The sequence below is a fragment of the Pseudomyrmex gracilis genome, unplaced genomic scaffold (genome assembly GCF_002006095.1).
Source record: "Pseudomyrmex gracilis isolate BER0280 unplaced genomic scaffold, ASM200609v1 scaffold_112, whole genome shotgun sequence".
NCBI classification, from domain to species: domain Eukaryota; kingdom Metazoa; phylum Arthropoda; class Insecta; order Hymenoptera; family Formicidae; genus Pseudomyrmex; species Pseudomyrmex gracilis.
Genome location: NW_018020696.1, coordinates 96,257 through 118,465, shown reverse-complemented (window position 1 = coordinate 118,465; position 22,209 = coordinate 96,257). Strand labels below are relative to the sequence as shown.

Genomic DNA, 22,209 nt, shown 5'->3' with positions numbered 1-22,209 from the left:
TTCATCTGCTTTTCTTCATGCGAGAACGACCGTTGAATTTACACGTGACTCGAAGAAAGCGTTTTTATATCTTGCAACTGAGGAACTCTAAAAAAAAAGCTGCTTGAAAAGCCCTCTTATCATCACAGAAGAGCCGCTGATACATATTTTGCTTACACGCGGCAGGTACATATTTACGCGGAGGAATGGCTTCGTCTCGTGAATCTGTAAATATTAAATCCAAATGATGATGAGACACGACCATCGAAAAAGCAATGGCGCGTTGAGATTCTCATAAATATGAATTTAATCATACATATTTACGCGCGCGCGCGCGCGCTGCAAAAGCGCGGTTTCAACGTAATATTTGCGGTCGTTTGAATTTGCAAATATTAAATTGTCGGTCGCGAGCGAGCTGAGGATCGTAAAAATGAGAACTATATTGCGCGTATTAAATTGATAAATGAAAACAAATTTAATTAGAATTCGCGCGACTCTTAGATCTTTCACAATTAATTTTTCTTCTACATAATTAGTAAATGTTTCTCGGAAATTTTATAAGTGAATTTTTTTTTTTTTTTTTTTTTGACTACCATTTCCAGCAAATGCTGGAAATTGACGATGAATGGAGAGAAATTTCTGAAGAAAAACATTTTTCGCGCGCATGTTCTTCTGAAGACAGATACGTTTTTCCACGTGACATTCCTGAGAAACGTTTCTCTACGGTATTTTGGACGGTGATGGTTGATGATTACATAACTTGACAATATTCGATAATTCCAGGTCACAGCGCACGATCTAACTAATATCCGTGTCGCCGCCTCCTACTTTCGCATATTCGATTACTTCGTCTTCATTACACAGATGAACTGTCTAAGTCGATGAGAAATTCCGTCATTAATACACGTATACTGATGTTACCAACCTTATCACGATCATGTTACGATTATTACGCTCGAGGAAATTCTTCTCTCTGTCTTTTATCTTTGCGTATAATTGATTTTCTTATTTCATTTTGTACTCGTAATTTGTTCGAGCGAGTGGGCGACGTGTTCAACTGAATGTAAGAACGCGAAAATAAGAAAAATTACTGGCAAATGCTTTAAGCATTACTCTTTTGAAAAGAAAGCAACAATATCTGTTCTAATAATTTCAATCTTCTCAGTTCGGTTTTTTAGTTTTTCTTAGTTTTTTTAATTTTTTATAAAGTCATTTATTTTCCGTCGGAGTTGCTTGTTTTCAAAACGAAACTTTATTCGCGTTTATAAAAAACAAAATTATTTATTTGACATGACTTCTCGGGTCATTGAAACGGGGTCGTCCTAGCAAATCTTCTCGCCTGACCATCAGGCTCAATGAATAAAACAACACCTCACCTGAATTTACATTCCCGCGGCTGTCTCTAACCAGGCGTTTTCTACCTCGCCTCCCGTGACCCATCTGGCTGTATGTTCTTCAACAGATCGAAGCTAATAATAAAAAATCAATATGGAAGTTAAGAAAGAAACCCGAGTCACCTTGGGTTTCTTCTCTTTGCAAACGTTTTATGTAACATTTTCTTTGGTTCTTTCAATATTAAAATGAACGTACGAATGAAAAAAATAAAGACATAAGAAAGTAAAAGAGAAGCATCATTAAAATTTCTCCAATATGTACACACGCGGCAATTTTTGTTTTTTAATAAGACAAAAATTTTTTAATAAAAAAAAAAATCTCTTATATACAAAAAGACTTGCGACGTGGTGTTGTGTTTCATTCATTTTAATTTTGTTCGAAACTCAAATGTGAAAAATGAGCCAGCTATCAATTTTCATGATTATAGAAACATGATGATGGAAACCCGCAGTTCGCAATTGTGGAATATAACGTTGAATATCCCATTAGGTTTGAAATAATGGTAACGACGAAACTACATAATGATGTTGTCCCCGCAATCGTGGTGTAACATGTCATCTCAGCCATATCCCAGTTTCTATTTTTGCCGACCGAGGGTTGATAATAATAACTGAACGCATAAGGGAGAGAGAAAGAGAGAGAGAGAGAAAGAAAGAGAGAGAGAGAGAGAGAGAGAGAGCGAGGAGAGAGAAGAAAAAGAGGGAGAGCGTACTGCGACTTTTTCCCTCGATTGGAAGAGGTCAGTTTGTGTCGCGAGTCTCTCGAGCGCGGTTTATCGTTATCGACCTCCGCCTAGTGCTCTTGCTAGACCAGACTAGACTAATGACTCTTAGTGGCAGCTTAGTGTTGTAACTACCGACACTTCACTTCGTACCGAAATATACACTCAACTAAGGGGATGCAAACGGCGATGCTACCCTAACTCCCGCGCGCACATATACACACACACATTTCTCGAGCCAGCAAGCCAGCCAACCCCGCGCCAATCGAACGAACACCTCCCTTCGTCGAGCTTGCATAGCCTCAGTATTAAGCTGACGCTCGGGCGGCACTCTTCCGGTTCTTCCCACGCTCTCTTTCTGCGCGCAGTAAACAAGCGCGCTCCCGATTCGCGCGAGGAATCGATAACTCGAAATATTAGCTTGAGAAGCGGCCCGGGCTGTCGACCCGTTCCGTCGCGACACGAGCCGAATCTAGTACCTGCGAGAAGCCGCCTCGCGGCTTGAAACTTCCATCCGGTGGTCGATACCGCTGTTCCCATTAGAGTGTTTATAACGGCATTTCGGTGCGGCGTTCGAGTCACACGACTTCCTTTGTAGATCGATCGCGCCCACTTTCACCAGCGGGGCCATCAAAAGCTCGTCGCTCGGGTAAACCCACTCGTTTTTCCGTATTGGAAAAGACAGTAGGACTGCTATTACGGGGTATTACGAGGGAATCCGGGACGTGACTCGGAGGAATCGCGGATTACAACGACGACTAAGTGGTTAAGCTCCGTCTTGAAGCGTAGGAGCACGAAGCCAGGTGTTTTAAGCTCGTTCGTAATTATTATACGATAGTATTTCCCCGCGGATAACAACAACTTGAACGGAGGAAAAATTCCGCCGGCTGTTTGGAACGCGATGTTGTTGAAAATGTCAAATAGCGTGATTCGGTGGATACAATTTCATCGGGTGATCGTATCGGATTGACGAAATGGACACGCGGCAAGTTTCGGAGTAAGCCCTCGCTCGGCCCGGAGAGATTTGCGGTTTCTCTTAACGACCCTTCCTAACGTCTTTGCTAATCGTTGAAACGCGCGCGTCTTAAATGGCAGAAAGTCCGGTCCAAAGTAACACGAAACGCTTCATTGCCGCTAGACAGGTCAGCAAACAGCTTTTCCTGCTCGTGTTTCCTCTTATGTAGCTCCCGTGTGTCTTTGTTATAGATGACGCAACTCGTTTAAACATCTTCCGCTCTGCTTGAACCTACGAGTGTATTTTACGGAAATATACACTTTCGTGCGCGAACGATGGTAAGCGCGTCGCTCTACCGTCGTGTAGTAACGTGTTTTGACAATGTCATCGGAAAGCTCGCGCACGAAGTATAAACAACGCGCTGATGGAAAACCATTTTTCGTTATATATTTTTCTCTCGAGTTTGTAAGATAGAGTTAGCACACGTACGGGAACACCTGTTTCCGGATCGAGAGTTATATATTCGCGCTCGACATATAACACGTGTTACATAAAATTGTTTTATCGGTAAAATGTGGTTTACTTGGCGTAATAGGATTTTTTTGTGGATAATCCAGAAGAGACGCGATTGAACGAATAATTCAACTCAACTGAAATTGAATGCCAAAGCGAAAACGTTTGTTTCAAGGGATCGATATTGCGCGCTGTTCGCAGGTGCTGTCCCTCGGAGCAGACATACTCCCGGAGTACAAATTACAGTCCCCAAGAATCCACAAGTGGACCATATTGCACTATTCGCCGTTCAAGGCGGCCTGGGATTGGATCATATTGCTGCTTGTGATGTACACCGCCATATTCACCCCGTATGTCGCTGCCTTCGTTCTGTCGGATCCGGATTACAACAGCAGAAAGAACAAGAAGTACGGCGATGATCCCATCGTCATCATAGACTTTATAGGTAAGCGAGTTTTGTTAAAGAATTTGTTGAAACAAATTTTAACGTCTCATTTATTGTTTTTTTCTTTTTTTATCACAAACGTCAGTAACTTGCTCCGATTGTCTATTGAATTATTAAAACAATTTTGTGTGTAATTTGTTTATTTTTACCATAAAACTCTAACGTTGCTAAAAAAAAACGGCAAATATAGTAAGTTTCGATCAGCACATTGTATACAGGTCACGTCAATATATGAAAAATATTTAATAAGTGACCCGTGTACAATGTGTTGATAACGAACAAAAAATCCGATAGCAATATCGTTCTTTGACGTCTTCTAGCTGTTAAATAGTTCGAGTTGCTACATATACCACGGTTAATTCTTATAAGCAATTTCTTCGGAAAGAAAACACTTAAAGTAAGATTAAAGTTACGACGATGAGAAACGTCTGGCTCTTAGAGTATTAAATTCTAAAATTGATATCGACATATACACTCCGTGCAGTACCGCATAACATTCTATATAATGTAGCTAGAACGCGGATAACACGTGTCACGAATGTCCGGAACAATAGAGCGAACAAAGAGACAATAGCGCGAAAATAGAACGAGTGGAGAAGAAATTGAAGATATGTCGGACAGTTCTAGAGATGCTATCTCTCCGGTTATTCCGAGGTTCGCAAAATTTATTTCGTCAAAATTTTGAAATGTAATTTTCAAGCTCAATATTATTGAATAAATAAATAAATAAAATCAGGACAGAGAGAGAGAGAGAGAGAGAGAAAATTTTTTATTTTGGCATAAAAAAAGAAATTCAATTAAATTGACAATTGCGAATATATTTAATTAGTTTAAGCACGACAGACGCACTTCTTACTTTTCAGTCGACGTCACTTTCATCGTGGATATCATCATAAATTTTCGCACGACGTTCGTCAACAGCAACGATGAGGTGGTGTCCCATCCAGCAAAGATAGCCGTCCATTACCTGAAGGGTTGGTTCATCATCGACCTGGTGGCTGCCATTCCCTTCGACCTCTTACTCGTTGGCTCGGATACAGACGAGGTGAGTTAACGTCGCACGCTTCGCAATCCCTAGATTTCTTTTTTTTTTTTTTTTAAAGCCAGATCTGGAGTCCGCGAGATCGCGTTTTATGTCGATATATACTGAATCGCTCGCGAGTGTGAAAATAAAAAATTGCTCATTAAATTACAAAAATATGTGACAAGTACTTTGTCTTATTAGCAGTTCCTGATTTTTTTTAATCTCGTAGCTTCTTAATTCGCGAAGAAATAAAATTCGCGCGAACAGTCAGAAATAAATTCAGAGAATGAATAAATTTGAAATGCACAAAAGATGACAAACTCGTCGACGCCAGATCGTTATGCAAATTTTCTAGAATGTCGGTGTTAGTTGGTAAAATACATAAGGTGACCAGATTTTTCCGTCGTCGATTTCGGGCGACACTTAACTTTTGAGAGAGATAAGTAAGAAAAAAAATCGAAAGGAAACAAAACCAAAGATGATGAAAGAGGAGAGCCAAAAGCTTATTACATTTCTATGAGTATTTTATTACCGCACGTAAAAAAATTACCGTACGGAAAAAGTTTGTATAAAAAAATTCAGGACAAAATCGAAAATCGAAACTATCCCGATAAAATCGGTACGTCGGATGGTCACCTTAGTAAATATGATTAGGATGACATGCCGAGCCCAAGTTACGTGCCCATAGATGTGACTTTACCGGACTGGTGCTTAGTTCGTTTCTCCCTATTTTCGACCATTTTCTCTCGGTGTTGAATGATTTCGTTTTTTCTTTGTCGAGAGTTAGTCGAATCGTCGTGTCAATGTGCACACACAATGTATACTCGTACGGATGGGCGAGAAAGCGTTTCTAACTTATCTTTTTTTTTTTTTCCTTAAATGGCTCTTCTCTCGCCGTCTGATACGAATTTTTTTTTTTTTTGTTTTTACACAACGTTGAATGTGTGCTACACGTGCGTCGAGAATCAAAATCGGACACAAATCGCACACAGGACTGCTCGAATTTCGTTGTAATACGTTCGTGATGCGCGCGCGTCACCATTGAGTTAATTAGACAGAATTGAGCCGTGTCGGCCGAGAGCGGTGTTTGCTGTCAATTAAATGTAACTGCTGTAACGCGCTGCTGTATAACTCTCAACGCGAGTGAATAATATCCCTTTGTCTCTCGAACTGTCACGCACCTGTACGCACACGTATATATGCATACACTCTCTTCGTAAATATGTAAGTAAATATAGTCTGTCGCTGTGAAATTTTCTGCTCTGATTGTCAAAGTATTAGACTATATATCAGATCCACGTCAAGATTCTTTTTCTACTTTTTTTTTGGTCGTGTTTTTTTTTTTCGTTTATTTCGTTTTAAACGATTCTTTTGTATTCTATCTCACATGAGTTGACTTTTATTTAGTCTCTTCCTCGATTTAAGAACGATATCGCGGTGACTAATTAAAAAAAAACCGAAACTTTGTATGCGCGAACAAAAAATCTCGCTCTGTGCGATTCTATCTCGTGAACGAATCTGTCTCTCGATTATAATTTGATTTACCGCGCTTTTGAATACAAACAAGACCGTATGTGCATTTGCAACAACGCTATTCCGGTGAATGAGGTAATTGATGGAGTCATCTGTCTCGGCAATTTGAATTGAACAAGTGAAAGAGATCCACGTATGTAATTCTTGCAACAATCCTGTTTTCCTGTTATTTTTTTTCTTTTTTTTTTTGTTTTTGAGCGACCGATTTCGAACTCCAATAGTAAGCTTAAAAAAAATAAAATAAAATAAAATAAAATAAAATAAAATTTATTCTCACGATGTGTGAAAAAAAAGAAACAAATTTTAACCTCAGTTTAACGTTTTCGTAGCTCGGCTTGGACAAGGACGAGGTTAGTTGACACATATATACACAAAAGATTCTCACTGACGTGTCCTTCTTTTCGTTATTACTTAATGCGGATTACAATTTACACCGTTTTTTCACACCAAACCGATTAAACTCACCACCGCAATCACGAGTTTTTTTTTCTACTAACTGTTTTCTTCTCTTTATCTCTCTCTCTCTCTCTCTTTCTCTCTCTTTCTCTTTCTCTCTCTCTCTGTTTTTTTCTCATGTACAAACCGCTTAAAAACATATACACATTTTAAATACTCCTAGCACAAGTCTCTTTTGCAATATGGATTATTCTCTCTCGACGTTACCACAGCAATCAATTTTACTACTTTATACGCGGTTATATCACAAGTACAAACAATTCACTCCACTGCAACCCCATTCTCCGTCCAGAAAATTTGAATAAAGTTGATGGCAAATCTTTGCTCGGGAACGTTTCTCTCTTTCGGCACTTTTTTTTTTTTTAATACTCTTCTGATATGAGAGACCACAGAATTAAATGTAAACCATCACTTATATGTAATGCAAACAGAATTTCTCATCAACTCTATTCTCACACGTACAATGTACCAAAAAAAAGTCTATTAATGACAAAAACGTGAACGTGCATGTTTTTTTCTTTTTTTTTTTTGTAAATTACTGTACGAGACCCGTAATGATTTGCTTTTGATCAGCCTTTTGATACAAGACTTTGTGGTCTGCGTAGAAGCCTAAAAGAGCTATCTAAACGTATCGTTTAACAGAACCGTTCTGCCGCTATGTGTATCTTTGTGTCGCCACGTACGTGATCTCGCAAGATCGAGAATAAATGACCAGAGAGCCCAAATTCGGCTGCAGCTGACACAATAGAACACACGTCTGCGCCCATGTAAATTTTCGAAATTTGCATATTCATCTGAATGAAAAAGTGAATTGATACGTGCAGTTATTATGGAAATAACCGCGGAAACGGTTCGGATGGGCGCAGATGCGCGCGCTTAAATTTTCACTGACAAAAAAAAAAAAAAAACTCTTGAATCACGACAGAACAATGAGACCGAAACGATTACCGTCGACAATTTGAACCTGTCGCATGATAGAAGTGACTCATATATCTAACAGTGTATCTGGCGAGAACTCTCTACATAGTTGAATTCTATAGTATAGCGCTGTAATATTTTAATTTTTTTAGTTAGACTTTTTCTCTCTTACCAGATATTGAATCTCTTTGAATCATGTCGATCGCACGATTTTTCGCAGAATTCTTGCGGCGAGTATATATATATATATATATACATATATTTATATCTTTTGTATATTTTATCTACGTTGTTTATTACATCCCTCTTGCATCTAGCTTGTCGAGTTTTTTTTATTTTCTAGCAAGTAAATCGATTTTGGGCTTGCTTCGTATACTCGCTCGAGTCTCTTTGGGGTTGCAGGATGAACAATGCTTTTGATCTCGATCGTTTTTCTCGCAAAAGTAGTAGACACTCTTGTCGAATATCCGCGAGTAAGCAATTATCAAGTTCCGCGCGATACACACGCTCTCGCGTTAATTAATATCCGAAGAAAAACAAAAAAGAAAACAGAGATAAATCTCTTTCTCTCTTTCTCTCGAGGTTTTCTTGCGTTAATTAAATTAAGCATGTTATGCATAACGATCGAACTTTTAATAGAAAAAAAAAAAACGCGCAAAAAACATCATCGAACATCTCGAGATATTTCTCCGAATTTCTCGCGAGATGAGAAAAAAATTGTATGTGGAATATTGATTACACATACGTACAACATGTACACGTGCACACACACATACACACACGGAGAGACACACACATATACGAATAAACGCGTATAACTGATATTGGCAATAGTAACTATAATAACACTATGAAAAAAAAAAAAAAAAAAAAAAAAAAAAAAAAACAACAACACTTGGAGATTGAAAACTACCTCATCGGGTTCTCGTCAGCAAGTGCGCGTATACGCTTCAGCTAATTCTTTTCTCGATTTTGTCCTAATACTATGTTGGTCCTATCGTTTTCGTTACCCAAGCTTCTTTTGTATTCTGTTGTTGTATTAATGCGTCTGTTGTAAGCTGTACGATATCCGGTGATAATATCCGGCGAAGAAGTTTTCTGACCCGGTGAATTTTGTTCGGTTTAACGTGTATGTTGGTTTTTGTATGTGTGTGTGTGTGTGCGCGCGCGCGCAAGCGTGCGTGTTAAGTATGTGTTCATCTTCGCGCTTGACAGAATTTTACGTTTTGTATTCGCGACGATTGAAGGGTTAAGCGAATAAAATAGAAGTGGATCGCTTTTGTGAAAATTCATTCTTTCCCCACGTAATATTCGATTGCATCTTTCTATCAATCTTAAATTGTCATTTTAATTAATCGAGTTTTATCGTTGAAATTTCTTCTCGCAGTCGCTCGTCCCTTCAATTGTGTTAACAAGCTAAAATCTTTTGTATATAAGTAATTCTCTGTGTGTCTTATCTGTCGCTTCTGCGCTTCGCGTGGTCTTTCTTCTTCGAAAATAATAATAACTCTAATAATGAGTCACGTGTGTGTGTGTGTGTGTGTATGTTCGACCATGTGTTGAGAAAGTTTTATCCTTCTCTCTCTTTCTCTCTCTCTCTTTCTCCCTCTTTATATCGCGCTGAGAATACCTCGGCTTCGAGCGCACGCGACGTTGTTGTTGATCCGAGGATTAATCGGATTGTTTCGATTGGAATACAATGGATTTTGCATGATACCCGTAAAAAGCATCGATCTCTTTCAATGCGAAAGTGTTCGATCGACGTAGATGTTCTTGTTTGAATGCGAATGGTTTCTTTTTCTTTTTTTTTTCTTTTGTTTTTTTTTTTTTTTTTTTTTTAACAAAGGTAAGAACACACAGGAAGCATGCGAATATTTTACGTGTCTCTTTACGCGAAATTTATAATGTCTCTGCGTTTCTATTTTCGGTCGCAGATTAGTTACTCGACGAGTACAGCTTTTTTTTTCCTATTATTATTATTTTCGACGTTTGCTTGCCCCCAGCCGATCTGCACTTGTTGTCGTATCTCTTGTCGGATACACAATATCAAAGTACTCGCGACTCTCGATATATCTCGAAAGTCTCGTAAACTTCCATTTTCCTCCGAGTTATTGTACTGTTCGAAGGAAGTCGTTACTTCGTCGTGTTTTCTCGTGAAAGCACGACCTCGCGCGATCGAAGTGGCGCTTTTGAATCATCATGTGCTGGAAAATCGCGCCCCCCGGTCCTTTGAATTTAGGTCTGTTCCTAAATTGGCGCCGAGAAGCGCGTGCACGTCGGTCGCGAAGAAGAAAACGACGAGTTCAACTTTGGTATTTGGAACTCGGCTAAATGTCACGCTTCGAACTCGGCAAAATGTATCCCGCGTCGTATCGTGATATCACGTGAGACCAAACGGGTTTTCTTTTGTTCTCGAGCGGATTGGATGCTCAATGCGGAGTGACGACTTCCGACAAGAGCGACACTTCCAACATGGAAATGGCCTTCGCGCGAATGTCGGACGAATCAGATTTCTGATAAATGTCTGTCGTATGAAGCGTGTCTGAACAAAAGATATCTCCGATGCTGTAGATATACATCGCAATTTCTCTTGCGGTTTTTTACTCATCGTTTTTTTTTTTTTTGTTTTTTATTAACCGAACAAATTTGTCACATCGAAGCGTTTCCTAAAATTGTAAATGTCTTTGATTCTTTTTTCTTTTTTTTTTTAAATGTTATTTCTTTACGTAAACACTGCAAAAGCACGTTTGTTCCGTCCTTGCACTTTTGTGTTCACAAAAGTAAAATCTTTGCAAATGGTGTTGTACCTCGACAACGACGTTGAATCGATGGCGCAAAACAAGGCCGATTTCTGTGTATCGAAAGTGGAGACTGAACGAGAGTCGGAAGGTTTTTCTCGCGAGTTCGCAGAATGGGAAGATAGAAAAAATGACGAATTATTTTCAGACGACAACGCTGATCGGACTACTGAAGACGGCTCGTCTGTTACGGCTCGTCAGGGTGGCCAGGAAGATCGACAGATACAGCGAATACGGCGCCGCGGTTTTGTTACTATTAATGGCTACCTTTGCTCTCATTGCTCATTGGTTGGCATGCATATGGTAAGTGGACCGCATTACATAATTGCATTACATTGAAATCCTACAAGGTTTTTAAACTCGGTTAAATCACCACAAAGATGCATTTCTTTCACTGATCTTCTTTGAACTTCCGAGCAATTCGAAATTTTTCTTCTTGAGCAAAACTTGTGCGGGAAATTGTTTTTATTGTCGCAAACTTTCTCGCACAAAGTTGAAAGAAACCACAACAACAACAACAACAACAACAACAAAAGATGTTACGCAACATTCTTACGTAAAATGTTCAAACGCGTCAACCTCGCATTTCGCGTTTGTTTTTTTAAAGGTACGCCATAGGCAACGCCGAGAGACCGACTCTCAAGAGCAAGGTTGGTTGGTTGGACATTCTAGCCAACGACACGCATCAATTTTACTTTCACAATAACACCGGTGGGCCGAGCATAAAAGTAAGCCATTCGTGCGAGTTTATCTCGAGTATGCGCTTTATATTTCGAGATCGCTCGTTTTGTGTAAATGGGCGATACGCGAGAAAGACCCTTTCCCCATTGTTCCGTGTAACGCTGTAACTTTTCCAGAGTCGCTATATCACGGCGCTTTACTTCACCTTCAGCAGCCTCACGTCCGTAGGCTTCGGGAACGTGGCGCCCAATACCGACGCCGAGAAAATTTTCACAATAATCGTCATGTTGATCGGATGTGAGTTGATAAAAAAAAAAAAAAAAAAAAAAAAAAAAAAATCACTGTGTTCCGACGTATGATTTTTTATTAAAATTACTGCGGATCGAATTACGACACCGAGATTGATTAACATCATGTTTTTTTTTCTTTTTTTTTTTAAATTAACGCAGTCTCGAAAGCAGTTCGCGTTCGAAAATCACGAGAAATTCTAAATTTGTTAGCTGTCAGATTTGCGATATGCTTCACGGTGCTACTATTTCAGCCCTGATGTACGCCAGCATCTTCGGTAATGTATCGGCGATCATTCAAAGGCTGTATAGCGGTACCGCGCGGTATCACACGCAGATGCTCAGGGTCAGGGAGTTTATAAGATTCCACCAGATCCCTAATCCGCTCCGTCAACGTTTGGAGGAATATTTCCAACACGCGTGGACATATACGAACGGAATCGACATGAACAGTGTTCTGAAAGGGTTTCCCGAGTGCCTTCAGGCCGACATCTGTCTTCATCTTAATAGGAATCTTTTAAACAATTGCCGCGCCTTCGAAGGGGCTAGTCCAGGCTGTTTAAGGTAATCGCCGTTTTATTTCGTCTTCAAAATTCTTTTGTGGAATCACTTAAGCTCGCGCCAAAGTAAACTATTTTTTAAAATTTTTTTATTTTTTTTACAAGTAAAAAAATATAAATTCTCCGTGTGTGCAATTTTTTTTTTTCAACTCGTGATGACAAGCTTTTCGTTTTGTTCGCAAAACAGGGCATTATCCTTAAAGTTTAAGACGACGCACGCGCCACCGGGTGACACTTTAGTTCATCGCGGGGACGTGCTGACATCCTTGTATTTTATATCCCGCGGGAGTATCGAGATCCTGAAGGACGATATTGTAATGGCCATTCTGGGCAAGAACGACATATTCGGCGAGAATCCGTGCATTTATCCGACTGTCGGGAAGTCGTCCTGTAACGTACGCGCGCTTACCTATTGCGACCTTCACAAGATCCACCGGGACGATCTGCTCGACGTTCTGGCGCTTTATCCGGAGTTTGCCAACCACTTCAGCCAGAATCTCGAGATCACTTTCAACATGCGAGATGTGAGTGTGCTATTCTCGTCTTTACACGCTCGCGATTTTCTCGATCTATTAATATAAATCCTGTTTCCTTTCTCCTTAAAACAATCATATCACGAATTTACGATGTGATCATTCACGAGAAGAGAAAGTTTTACACTCGTGTTACATTGCTTTTTTTCACAATTTTGGCACCTTTTTTGTCTCAAATGTTATTTTAGCTTTATAGTATACCCGACGATAAAATTTTACGTCCGCGTTGAAATATACGATATATATTCGCGAGATGACGTTAGGTCGTATCTTCAGGAGGAGCAGGCTGGTGTCGATCCAATATCAGCAAGGTTTCCAGTCAGCACTCCAACCGACGTCGATATCGACCCCAGGAGGTTCGCTTTCCGTCCACTAAGATACCGTCGAGGACCCGGTGGTGGTCCTGGCACAAATCTTATTCCCACAGGTCGACAAGATTCTTTGCAAGACGATCAAGATGACTAGTAAGATAATTTTTTTTGTTATTTATTTATTTATTTACTACCACATGCTTTCAACCGTCAAATTGAATAACAGTAATAATATAATAATCAATTATCAATAACAATTTGACTTGATTGCATTATTTAGAAATTTATAAAACTAAACACACATTTGAAAAGGAAAAAAGTGACAAGTAAAAAAAATTTGTTTTATTTTCTCTCGTTGCAGCGATAAAGGCAGCGGTCATGGCATTTTAGAGTTTAGCACAGAGAAAGCCGGCCAGGACGTGACGCCGTTGAATTTAGAGTTCGACGAGCCGAAACAGAGAAGTTCGACTTTAAACTCAATAACTGGTAAGCGAGAATTAATCTCTTTCAATTGAGGCTTTCTCGCTCCGGGGAAGCAACAGTTTGATCTCTTTTTTTCTTGTTTGCTCTTCTAATCTTCTGTTTGAGGAATGTTGTTCTTTGCACGACGAGATAGACTCCTCCATAAAACAGGATACAATTTTCTCGTGATTGACTCGTGAGATTTTTCGATTTTGGATACTTGCGAAACTTTTTCTCATTAACTAATGGCAAGACTCCTTTGTAAGATTGACTGCAAATTTTCGCCTGCATTGACGTCTCACGTTTAACGCTAAATCTGATTTTTTATTTTCCACAACTCGACTAAACAATATCAAATATAAAAAGAATATATTCAATTTGTGCAATCATATTCAGCGTTAAATGTATTACGTGAACCTTTAGAATTGACTAATTAAATTCGCTTGTATAAATCTCCGCTACGACATTAAAAAGAAGAAACAATCCTTTCTCTACACAGGCTTTCGAAATTAATAACATTTTTACGCCTACAGCTCGACACAGTAGCTCTTTACGTCGATTCTCTCGATCTGTTTAGCGTATAACGTTCCCTGTTCTCTCTCATCTTACGCCCCCGTTTTTTTTTGTTCTCCCTTTGTGTATTGCTTTTTGTTTGAGTCCCAAGTTCGATAACACCTTAAAACCTGGTTGTTCAGGCATGCTAACCCATCTCAAGCGCAGCATACCGGATCTACGTCAGCACAAGATTCACCTGCAGCCGCTTACCAGCCACGATTACCTCGCCAAGCACAGTAAGTATCTCGTACTTCTTCGATTACCGGAAATAGATGAAGCTTGTTGTGTTGTTATGTGCATTCAAAAAAAACAAACAAATCCCCGACCTGCGAAGATCCGCCCCCCCCAGATCGCTCGCCAGAACCCAGATGAGAGTATGACTGTATTCGATTTTATATACTTGCGACTTATACTACGCAGCGCACAAAGTAGAAGACCCCCCCCCTCCTTTAGCGCGGTTGTAGTTTGCATTTGTATTGCGACGAGAACGTCTCTTTTGTTTTTGTTTTCCTATTAGTCCAGTCAATATAAATGAAAAAAAAAGACTTTTGCTTGCAAAAATTCCGATAGTTTTGATTTTTGAATATGTCTTAAAGTTCGGTGTTCTAATGAAAATCCCGAGTTTTCCAATTCGGTGGGTTGCCGCTCGCGCCGCCATCTTGAAAAAATAACGTCTAAAACACGTTTTTTCTGCAATATCTTTTTATCGGTGGGTTTTACGATAAAAATAGCTATAAGATAAATAGCTAAAGATAAAAAAAAATATTTTAGACAAAAGTTATAGGAAATGTTCTTCTCTACAAGATTGAATATAGCTATTTTTATCGTAAGACCCACTGGTGAAAAAATATTGCAAAAAAACGTGTTTTAGACGTTATTTTTCCAAGATGACGGCGCAAGCGGCGACTCGCCGAGTTGGAAAACTTGGGATTTTTATTAGAACACCGAACTTTAAGAACATATTCAAAAATCAAAACTACCGGAAGTTTTGCAAGCAAAAGTCCTTTTTTCATTTATATTGACTGGATTATATACTTCATTCACATATTCACGCCGGTAACTCACTGGTGACCGTTTATAAAACCTAGTGACCACACCGTTGATGAAATCAGCGCGCCGAAGTTCCGCCGCTGGCGAGAGTTCACTCAGTCAAAACGTCGTTCATCCCACTTCGACAACGTCGAGCCACTACACCACACCATCGCCCCCGCAGCATCCTCATTCCCATGGTAGGGATTCACATCTCTTATTTTTACTAAGTTACATGTAGCTGACTGCGTCACGCACATTTTCACTTTCTGTATATTTCATTTTCTTCTTTTTTCCTCTTTCGATAAAAAAGAAAAAATTCTTCCGTCGTCTTTTGTTGTCATATTTATCCGATTGTTGTGTCGTTAAATGTTATACCGATCCCATGTACGTATATTTATATGTTACCGTGAGTTGCGTTGCGAATACCCGACGATCAAAACCAACGTTGCTGTCACCTAGAGATGTAAACGTTTGCCCCGTTCCAGGCGATTTTCAGAGCGGCCCGGGCCGACCTCTGGAGGAAATCAACACCCGAATCGATCAGCTGTCGCGTCAAGTGCATTCTCTGGAGCATTCGATGGCCGGTGACATCCGGATGATTCTGAGCCTACTTCAGCAGACTCTCAACTCGTCGCGGGAGAGCTCGAGCGTCGAGATGATGCCGGGAACCGGCGCGGCGACCGGCGCGAAGCAGAGCAGCCGAGCGCCGGCGTTGGTTCAGAGATCGGCGAGCGAGCCGCAGCCTCCGACGGCACCGGCGAGTAACGGCAACGGCAAGATTCAACCCAGCACGTCGCACGGCTTGTTCAGGTGAGAGACGCGCAGGATAACACGCGAGATCTAGCGCGTTTAATCTCGGTTCTGATTAGTTCGGAATATCACGTATCCACCACTCGTCACTTCGTGCTCGTTGAAAGTCGAACATTTTGCGGTAGACGTAGTGTTCGCGGCGCGTCTGTCGCGGCGCGATAAAACACGTTCACGTTTTACACAAATATCGCGCGATATATACCGTAGTAGACTCCGAAACTGAAAACTTTGAATCTCGCAGGAAGTAATCGATGTTTTGTTATTCCCGAAAAGCCTTCTTTCGAAATCCCTGGATCAGTTGCATTTGATTTCGGCGTCTTTTATTTTGGAAAAGTTGGACAAGTTCCGAAGGTGACCACCAATCACGTATTCTTCTTTTGAAAAACTCCCTTGCGAGCAGTGTCACGGACAATAATCGAGAGAAGAAAAATGTATATCATTCGTTAAGTAGATCCATATCTTCAGACTAAACTCTACTTGTTTCAAATTCCAATTGTAATATAGCCAGTAATGAGACATACCATTGTATTATAATAAATCAACGACTGTGTATAAAAAAAGCAAGGACGTAGATTTGTTTTGAGTTTCATGAATTTTAGAATCTTGTAGTACTTTTTACACTGTTTCCTGTAGATGTCGTTATATATCTCTCGCACGCTTCGAAGGCTTTGATGATACTCAAGAAGCACATGGCTCGTTAACACATTGCCGACCGCGCGGCGGAGTCCGCCTGTATTGTACGCCTTACCGCGAAACGAGGGGAGATCTCCCACATCGGTCGGCAATGTGTTAAATATTACAATTTTATTGAAAGCAAATGCAAGCAGAGGCGTTGCGTGTGATGAAAAGTCTGAGGTAAAAGTATACGTATATATATATCTATTCTTTTATAGAAAAAAAAAACTATTTTATCTTCTATCATTTGTGCACGTACACTTTCTCTCTTACTGCCTATCTGAACTACTCGCTGAAATCCTTGTTGAACATTTATCTTTGCTCGATCACTCTTTATTTCCAGAGAAAGAGAGAGAGAGAGAGCTGTGTTTCAAGCAAACACTCCGTTTATAGCAGTAGAGAGAACATTTCAGCAATCAAACTTTAATCCTAGTTTAATAGAACCAGAGGAATGATTTCCTAACATTCGTTCATAAAGAAGTCAATTAAACTACGACCGAAGTTGATCAAGCCGCGATCTCACAATATACAATATCATCTTTCACAGTTATCTCTTTCGCGCACGTTTACTAGTTGTAGTCCAGTCAGTCATCTCGCTCTCATTCATTCTCGATCGATCGTAGCCGATTATAAATGTCGGCATCGAGGCTCGCGGAGCCCGTGACACTGCTCGGGAATCAAACTTACATTAGAGGATTAGAGAAGCCTGTCGAACATCCCACTTGTACATAACAACCACGTATTGCTTTTTCAAGTATATATATATACATATATATATATATATATATTACATATATCTCGCTCAGCTATCTTAGCGGTTACTTATTTGCGAAGAAATAAGGTTGCCGTCCGCGCGTTGAACCGCTGATACGAGCCCCGGCTCCCTTTTGTAGCAGACTTCCTACGAGAGAACCGACGTCCACGTCGTCGGGCACGTCGCGACTGACCGTCACGTCGGACACGTCCGCGCTCGCGACTGCGTTGCAAACGGCGCTGAACGGACGCACCGGACCGACGAGGTCGCAGAGCCAACCGGTCGACCTGGCGGTACCGACCACCACTCAACAGCAGGTTCACCAGGCCCACGCTTGGCACAGTCAGCCGGCCGCCTTCAGGAGGGGTGAATACAGAAGTGGGTAGGTAGTCGTGCCAACAAGACGCTGTGAGGAAAATATTCGCATTCCTCTATATCTTGGAAAATTATAAAAGAAAACAGTATAGAAATTTGGAAAAAGTTATTGCTAGCAGTGGCGCATTTTTATTTTTACTGCTTTAAAAATTACCTATTTATATCGTTTTTCTTTCTGATCTTTCCACCTTCTAAAAAATGCGCCACTGTGCGGCTACTAAACGCGAACATCGACGCGATTTCTTTGTTCACGTTTAGTAGTCGCGCGCTCGACGTCGAGACGAGAACGTCGCTACCGCGCGTTGACAAAAGCGTGCCCTGCGACAGATACAGTTCGTTCAACAAGCGGTCGGAACCGGAAGGCGAGGATCCGTGGAGCTGTGTAGTGTCGATCACGGGGGATCGGAGCGGCGCCCAGCGTCCGCGCAGCGGGGACACGCGCAAAGACACAAATCATCGCGGCGGCGCCGGAGCGGAATCCACGTCGGGACAGCAAGGGCGGTCCGAGGGTAGACAGCAGCAAGAAGGTGGCGGAAACGGCGCGCAGCAGGCAAGAGGAGAAATTCGACAGCAGGAGTCCTCGAGACAGACCAGCGAGGACATGTCGTGGGAGTTTACGATAAACGAGGCGCCGATAGCCAGGCTTGAGTCGCTGGACGAGCTCGATCAGGATCACGGGAGTTAAGAGAGAAACGTGCGCGCGAGCACGCGGAATTATTCTGTAATCCGCGGCAGAGCTGTGACATACATGCCGCGAAAACGATCGGTTCGTTTATCCCGATGGGACGGGAACGCGGAAAATCATGAAAGAGATAGCGCGACCGAAGCCGTTCGATTATGGAATTTTATTTCTATTCCTATCGACGTCGTAATTAAGATGCTTGTCTCGGAGTGTTAATTCTTTTTACTGACGAGTCGCGAGCAATGTTGTGTAACGCGCTTGCTTGCGGGTTTCACAATCGGAGTCAACATGTCGTTGAAGGGAGTGTAAGGGTCTGAGGAACTAGTATCGCTCGTTTTACATTTGAGACAAAATATAAAAGCTAATTTATATACATCGAAATAATTTTTAAAATTTTTTATTCGCAAACACATCGCGATGTAAGGAATACAAAATACTTGTAATGATAATTTCAGAAATGTTACAGACCGCGCGTTATTATATGTAGCGAGAAAAATTTTTTCGAAAAGCTGTACTATATATAAAAGATATTTATAAAAGCGATAAAACTCGAGCGAAAAACTTTAACGTTTTTATAAGAAACAGAATTTAAAAGCATTAGACTACGCTTTTATTCCCTTCAATTGCATGTGTGTCTGAAAAGACAAATCTGCAAGCACAAAGATCACAAAACACTTTTTGTACTTGTAAACTTATATATTGCACTTCGAGACGAAGTTTTGTGTCACGTTGTGCACACTTAGCGCAAACGTAGCGTTAAATAGCGGCAAGCTTATCGGCCGAAGAATTTTCATAGAGCGTAAGTACACCTTTGTTTTTTTTTGTTTTTTTTTTTTATTTGCGACTGCGTTGTTGTCTCCGTTTCTTAATCCGGATTGAAAACAGTCGCTTGTTAAAAATTCATCGTGCGATTATAGAGCCTTTCGCGTACATACGTTCGGCTTCGGATCGCTCGTCTCTCTTCGGGTTTCCCGAACAGGGATCTCGAACTATTGAATGTATTCGTTCCTTCAGATCGATTTTTTACGTGTCGAAGAGAAGCAAACGAAAGAAAAAACTATATCGTATCGCCAATTAGACGCCAATTATTTTACTCACACATACACATACATACATACACACATACACAGAATCGCAAATAATTATTTATATATATTTACACGTTGACACAACACGCGTACGTGTTAATATATCATAAGAGAAGCAAGGCATTAAGGGGCGAATTAAAACCAAAAAAAAAAAAAAAAAAAAAAAACGCAATTGAAAGTACACAACACGTTGCGTGATGAATTTAATGGAGATCAATGATTGAAGAAGAATTTGAAAAGAGAACGAAAATTCGCGAGCGAAGATCTTGTTTCTTGCGTCTCGCGTGATCGAATTAGCCACAAAAGAAGAAATATATTTTTAACCCGTTAGACACACACATCAAACGTAAATATTCCTACGATAAATACAGCTAATGCGATAAAAAAAAGCTTGTGATGATTAAAATATATGTGAAAAAAACACATAGTTGTGATTCTTCGCTGATTTATCGTACAAATATTTAAGCTAAAAATCTTTGATTCCACGTTTTTGTCGTGAAAACGCAAAGTTTGTAGGATCGACTCGCGTTCGTCGAAGAGAGTTTTGTCATCGAATGAAAAGGCTCTCGGGCGAACACAGCTTCAGCTTCTGGCGGGTTAAACAAGACGACCGAGAGAGAAAGAGAGAGCACCTCTACTTTTTTATTCTTGCTTCAATAGACAACGCGTTAGACGACGACGGTATGTATTAAAGAAACGGTACTTAAAAATTAAGAGTTTCGCGGTGCCGAAAAGTATAATTATCACGTAGTAAAATCACTGAGAGAGCCGGGACATCGGAGAAACGTCGTGAAAAAAAAAACGATTTTTCCTAGTTCAGCCGCCGTACAAAAAGTAGTCATGTTCTTTATATACAAAACAGAATAGACGACAGCGAGAAAGTCGCGCAGGCCACACTAGACACTATCAAGGTCATTATTATTATCATTGCTCTTAATGTTGATATTATTGTTACTATTGTAATTATTAATTACTATTATTAATTAATATATTTTTATTATTATTGGTATTACATATATATATATATATACATACATACATATATATATATATATGATTATATGCTATATTATTACTATATTGCAAACGGAAGAAAAGCGCAAGCGCGACGGGGGGAGGAGACGAAGAAAATAACACCGCGACGACATTACGCCTACGCAATAAATATATGTACTTTTACATATATAAATAATACGTATGTATATATATATATATGTATACATATATACAGAAAGGTGAGAAACATATAGATGTATATATCATATATATTCTATAAATTTTTTACAAAGCATTTCGCGAGTCGCTACTGCTCCTAAAGAAAACGCTGTAAAAAAACGTTGGTTTCTCTTCCTCTCTTTTCGTTTTTCTCGTCCTCTCGCAAAACGTCTCTGTATTTCCGCCGTTCACGTCGCGAACCGGTTAAAAAGGCTGGAAAAAAAAATAAATAAATAAAATAACAGCGATCGATGACCCTGAGGATCTTCACCTAGATCGTTGCGTGGATCTTTACGTTTACGATGAATAACGAAAACATCAAGGCCAAGGAGAAAGAAAAAGAGAGAGAAAGAGAGAGGAAACGAACTCATGGCGTTTTACGAGATCGTTCACGGATCACCGATCGCTGATCTATTCGTTCTTTGCTCAGTATTCTAGGCTGTAACCGATACCAAAATACATTCGATGTAACGATTAAATTACACACACACACGTACACATACACTTACACACACGTAACACGACTCGTAGTTGACTCTCTGCGACAAAAAACAAAGTGGTAGTGCCAGCGGCGCAGCGCTAAATACGGAAGAAAAAAAAACGCAGCTTTCAACTTCGCAGATAGCGGTTTTTTGATTGTTAAAATACCAAGTAGTGACACGCAGCACACGTGGATTCTCGCACTTTAGGTACACGGCAGGAGTTTTTACGTACGATATAGAGATAATCTTTTAGAAAAAAAAAGAAAAAAAAAAGAAAAAAAAGGAAAATAGGAAGAGTCCGGCGTGGTCCCGGCCGAGGGCGGCCACGTTCGCCGATGAACGGATCACTGATGTTGTTATCCGTGTGTGACGAAAATACATATCGCTCTGCCTGGCCTTTATCCGCCAGCCCGTATTAAAAAAATTTATTTTTTTTTCGTGAAACGAAACGAGGGCTGGCTCCTCGAATAATTGTATAAGTAGACTTGTCGTTTAAAAAAAATATATATATATATTCCTTAGCTGGCACGTCAATTCTTTCAATTAGTAACGATGATAAAAATGTTTTCTATTCTTGTTGTATAACAACAGTGTACTTACAATTATTTTAAGTTGTAATTTAATTATAGAGATAATTTATACAGTTAAATTAAGTATATACGTTCTCGTGCTGGTTAAGGACTTACTTTTAATGTTGCTTTAAACAATTAAATACAACATCTCTATTTTTGTAGTCGGACAAAGAATGTATAGAAGAAATGCTCACATATATATATATATATATGTACTTTTTTTTTTATCTTACGCGCGTGTGAACATATTAATTAATCACGGCAAATCAGATATGCGTTATATATTTTTATGTGTTTTCTTCAAATTTCTCGTTTTACTACTTGCGTTTAAATAAATCACGAATTTAAAACAATATCAAAAAAAAAAAAAAAAATAAATAAGTAAATAAAAGTGTTGT

At 39.9% G+C, this 22,209-nt stretch overlaps 1 protein-coding gene across 4 annotated transcripts in view; it reads left to right on the top strand.

Annotated features, from left to right (window-relative positions):
• Positions 1 to 19,721, top strand: part of LOC109856259 (potassium voltage-gated channel subfamily H member 6) — a 109,306-nt gene extending 89,585 nt beyond the window's left edge. Inside the window, exons 7-22 of one of the 4 annotated variants that reach the window (XM_020431318.1) lie at positions 3,765 to 4,008; positions 4,872 to 5,053; positions 6,895 to 6,915; positions 10,886 to 11,040; positions 11,345 to 11,465; positions 11,595 to 11,715; positions 11,960 to 12,269; positions 12,453 to 12,789; positions 13,075 to 13,262; positions 13,471 to 13,595; positions 14,267 to 14,362; positions 15,215 to 15,355; positions 15,644 to 15,968; positions 16,242 to 16,319; positions 17,537 to 17,779; positions 18,085 to 19,721. In XM_020431318.1, coding sequence (XP_020286907.1) covers positions 3,765 to 4,008; positions 4,872 to 5,053; positions 6,895 to 6,915; positions 10,886 to 11,040; positions 11,345 to 11,465; positions 11,595 to 11,715; positions 11,960 to 12,269; positions 12,453 to 12,789; positions 13,075 to 13,262; positions 13,471 to 13,595; positions 14,267 to 14,362; positions 15,215 to 15,355; positions 15,644 to 15,968; positions 16,242 to 16,319; positions 17,537 to 17,779; positions 18,085 to 18,457 — 3,060 coding nt within the window. In that variant the 3' untranslated portion in view covers positions 18,458 to 19,721. The remainder of the gene's footprint in view (positions 1 to 3,764; positions 4,009 to 4,871; positions 5,054 to 6,894; positions 6,916 to 10,885; positions 11,041 to 11,344; positions 11,466 to 11,594; positions 11,716 to 11,959; positions 12,270 to 12,452; positions 12,790 to 13,074; positions 13,263 to 13,470; positions 13,596 to 14,266; positions 14,363 to 15,214; positions 15,356 to 15,643; positions 15,969 to 16,241; positions 16,320 to 17,536; positions 17,780 to 18,084) is intronic. The other 3 variants (XM_020431319.1, XM_020431317.1, XM_020431320.1) reach the window with 3 other exon arrangements.
• Positions 19,722 to 22,209: the final 2,488 nt, after the last annotated feature.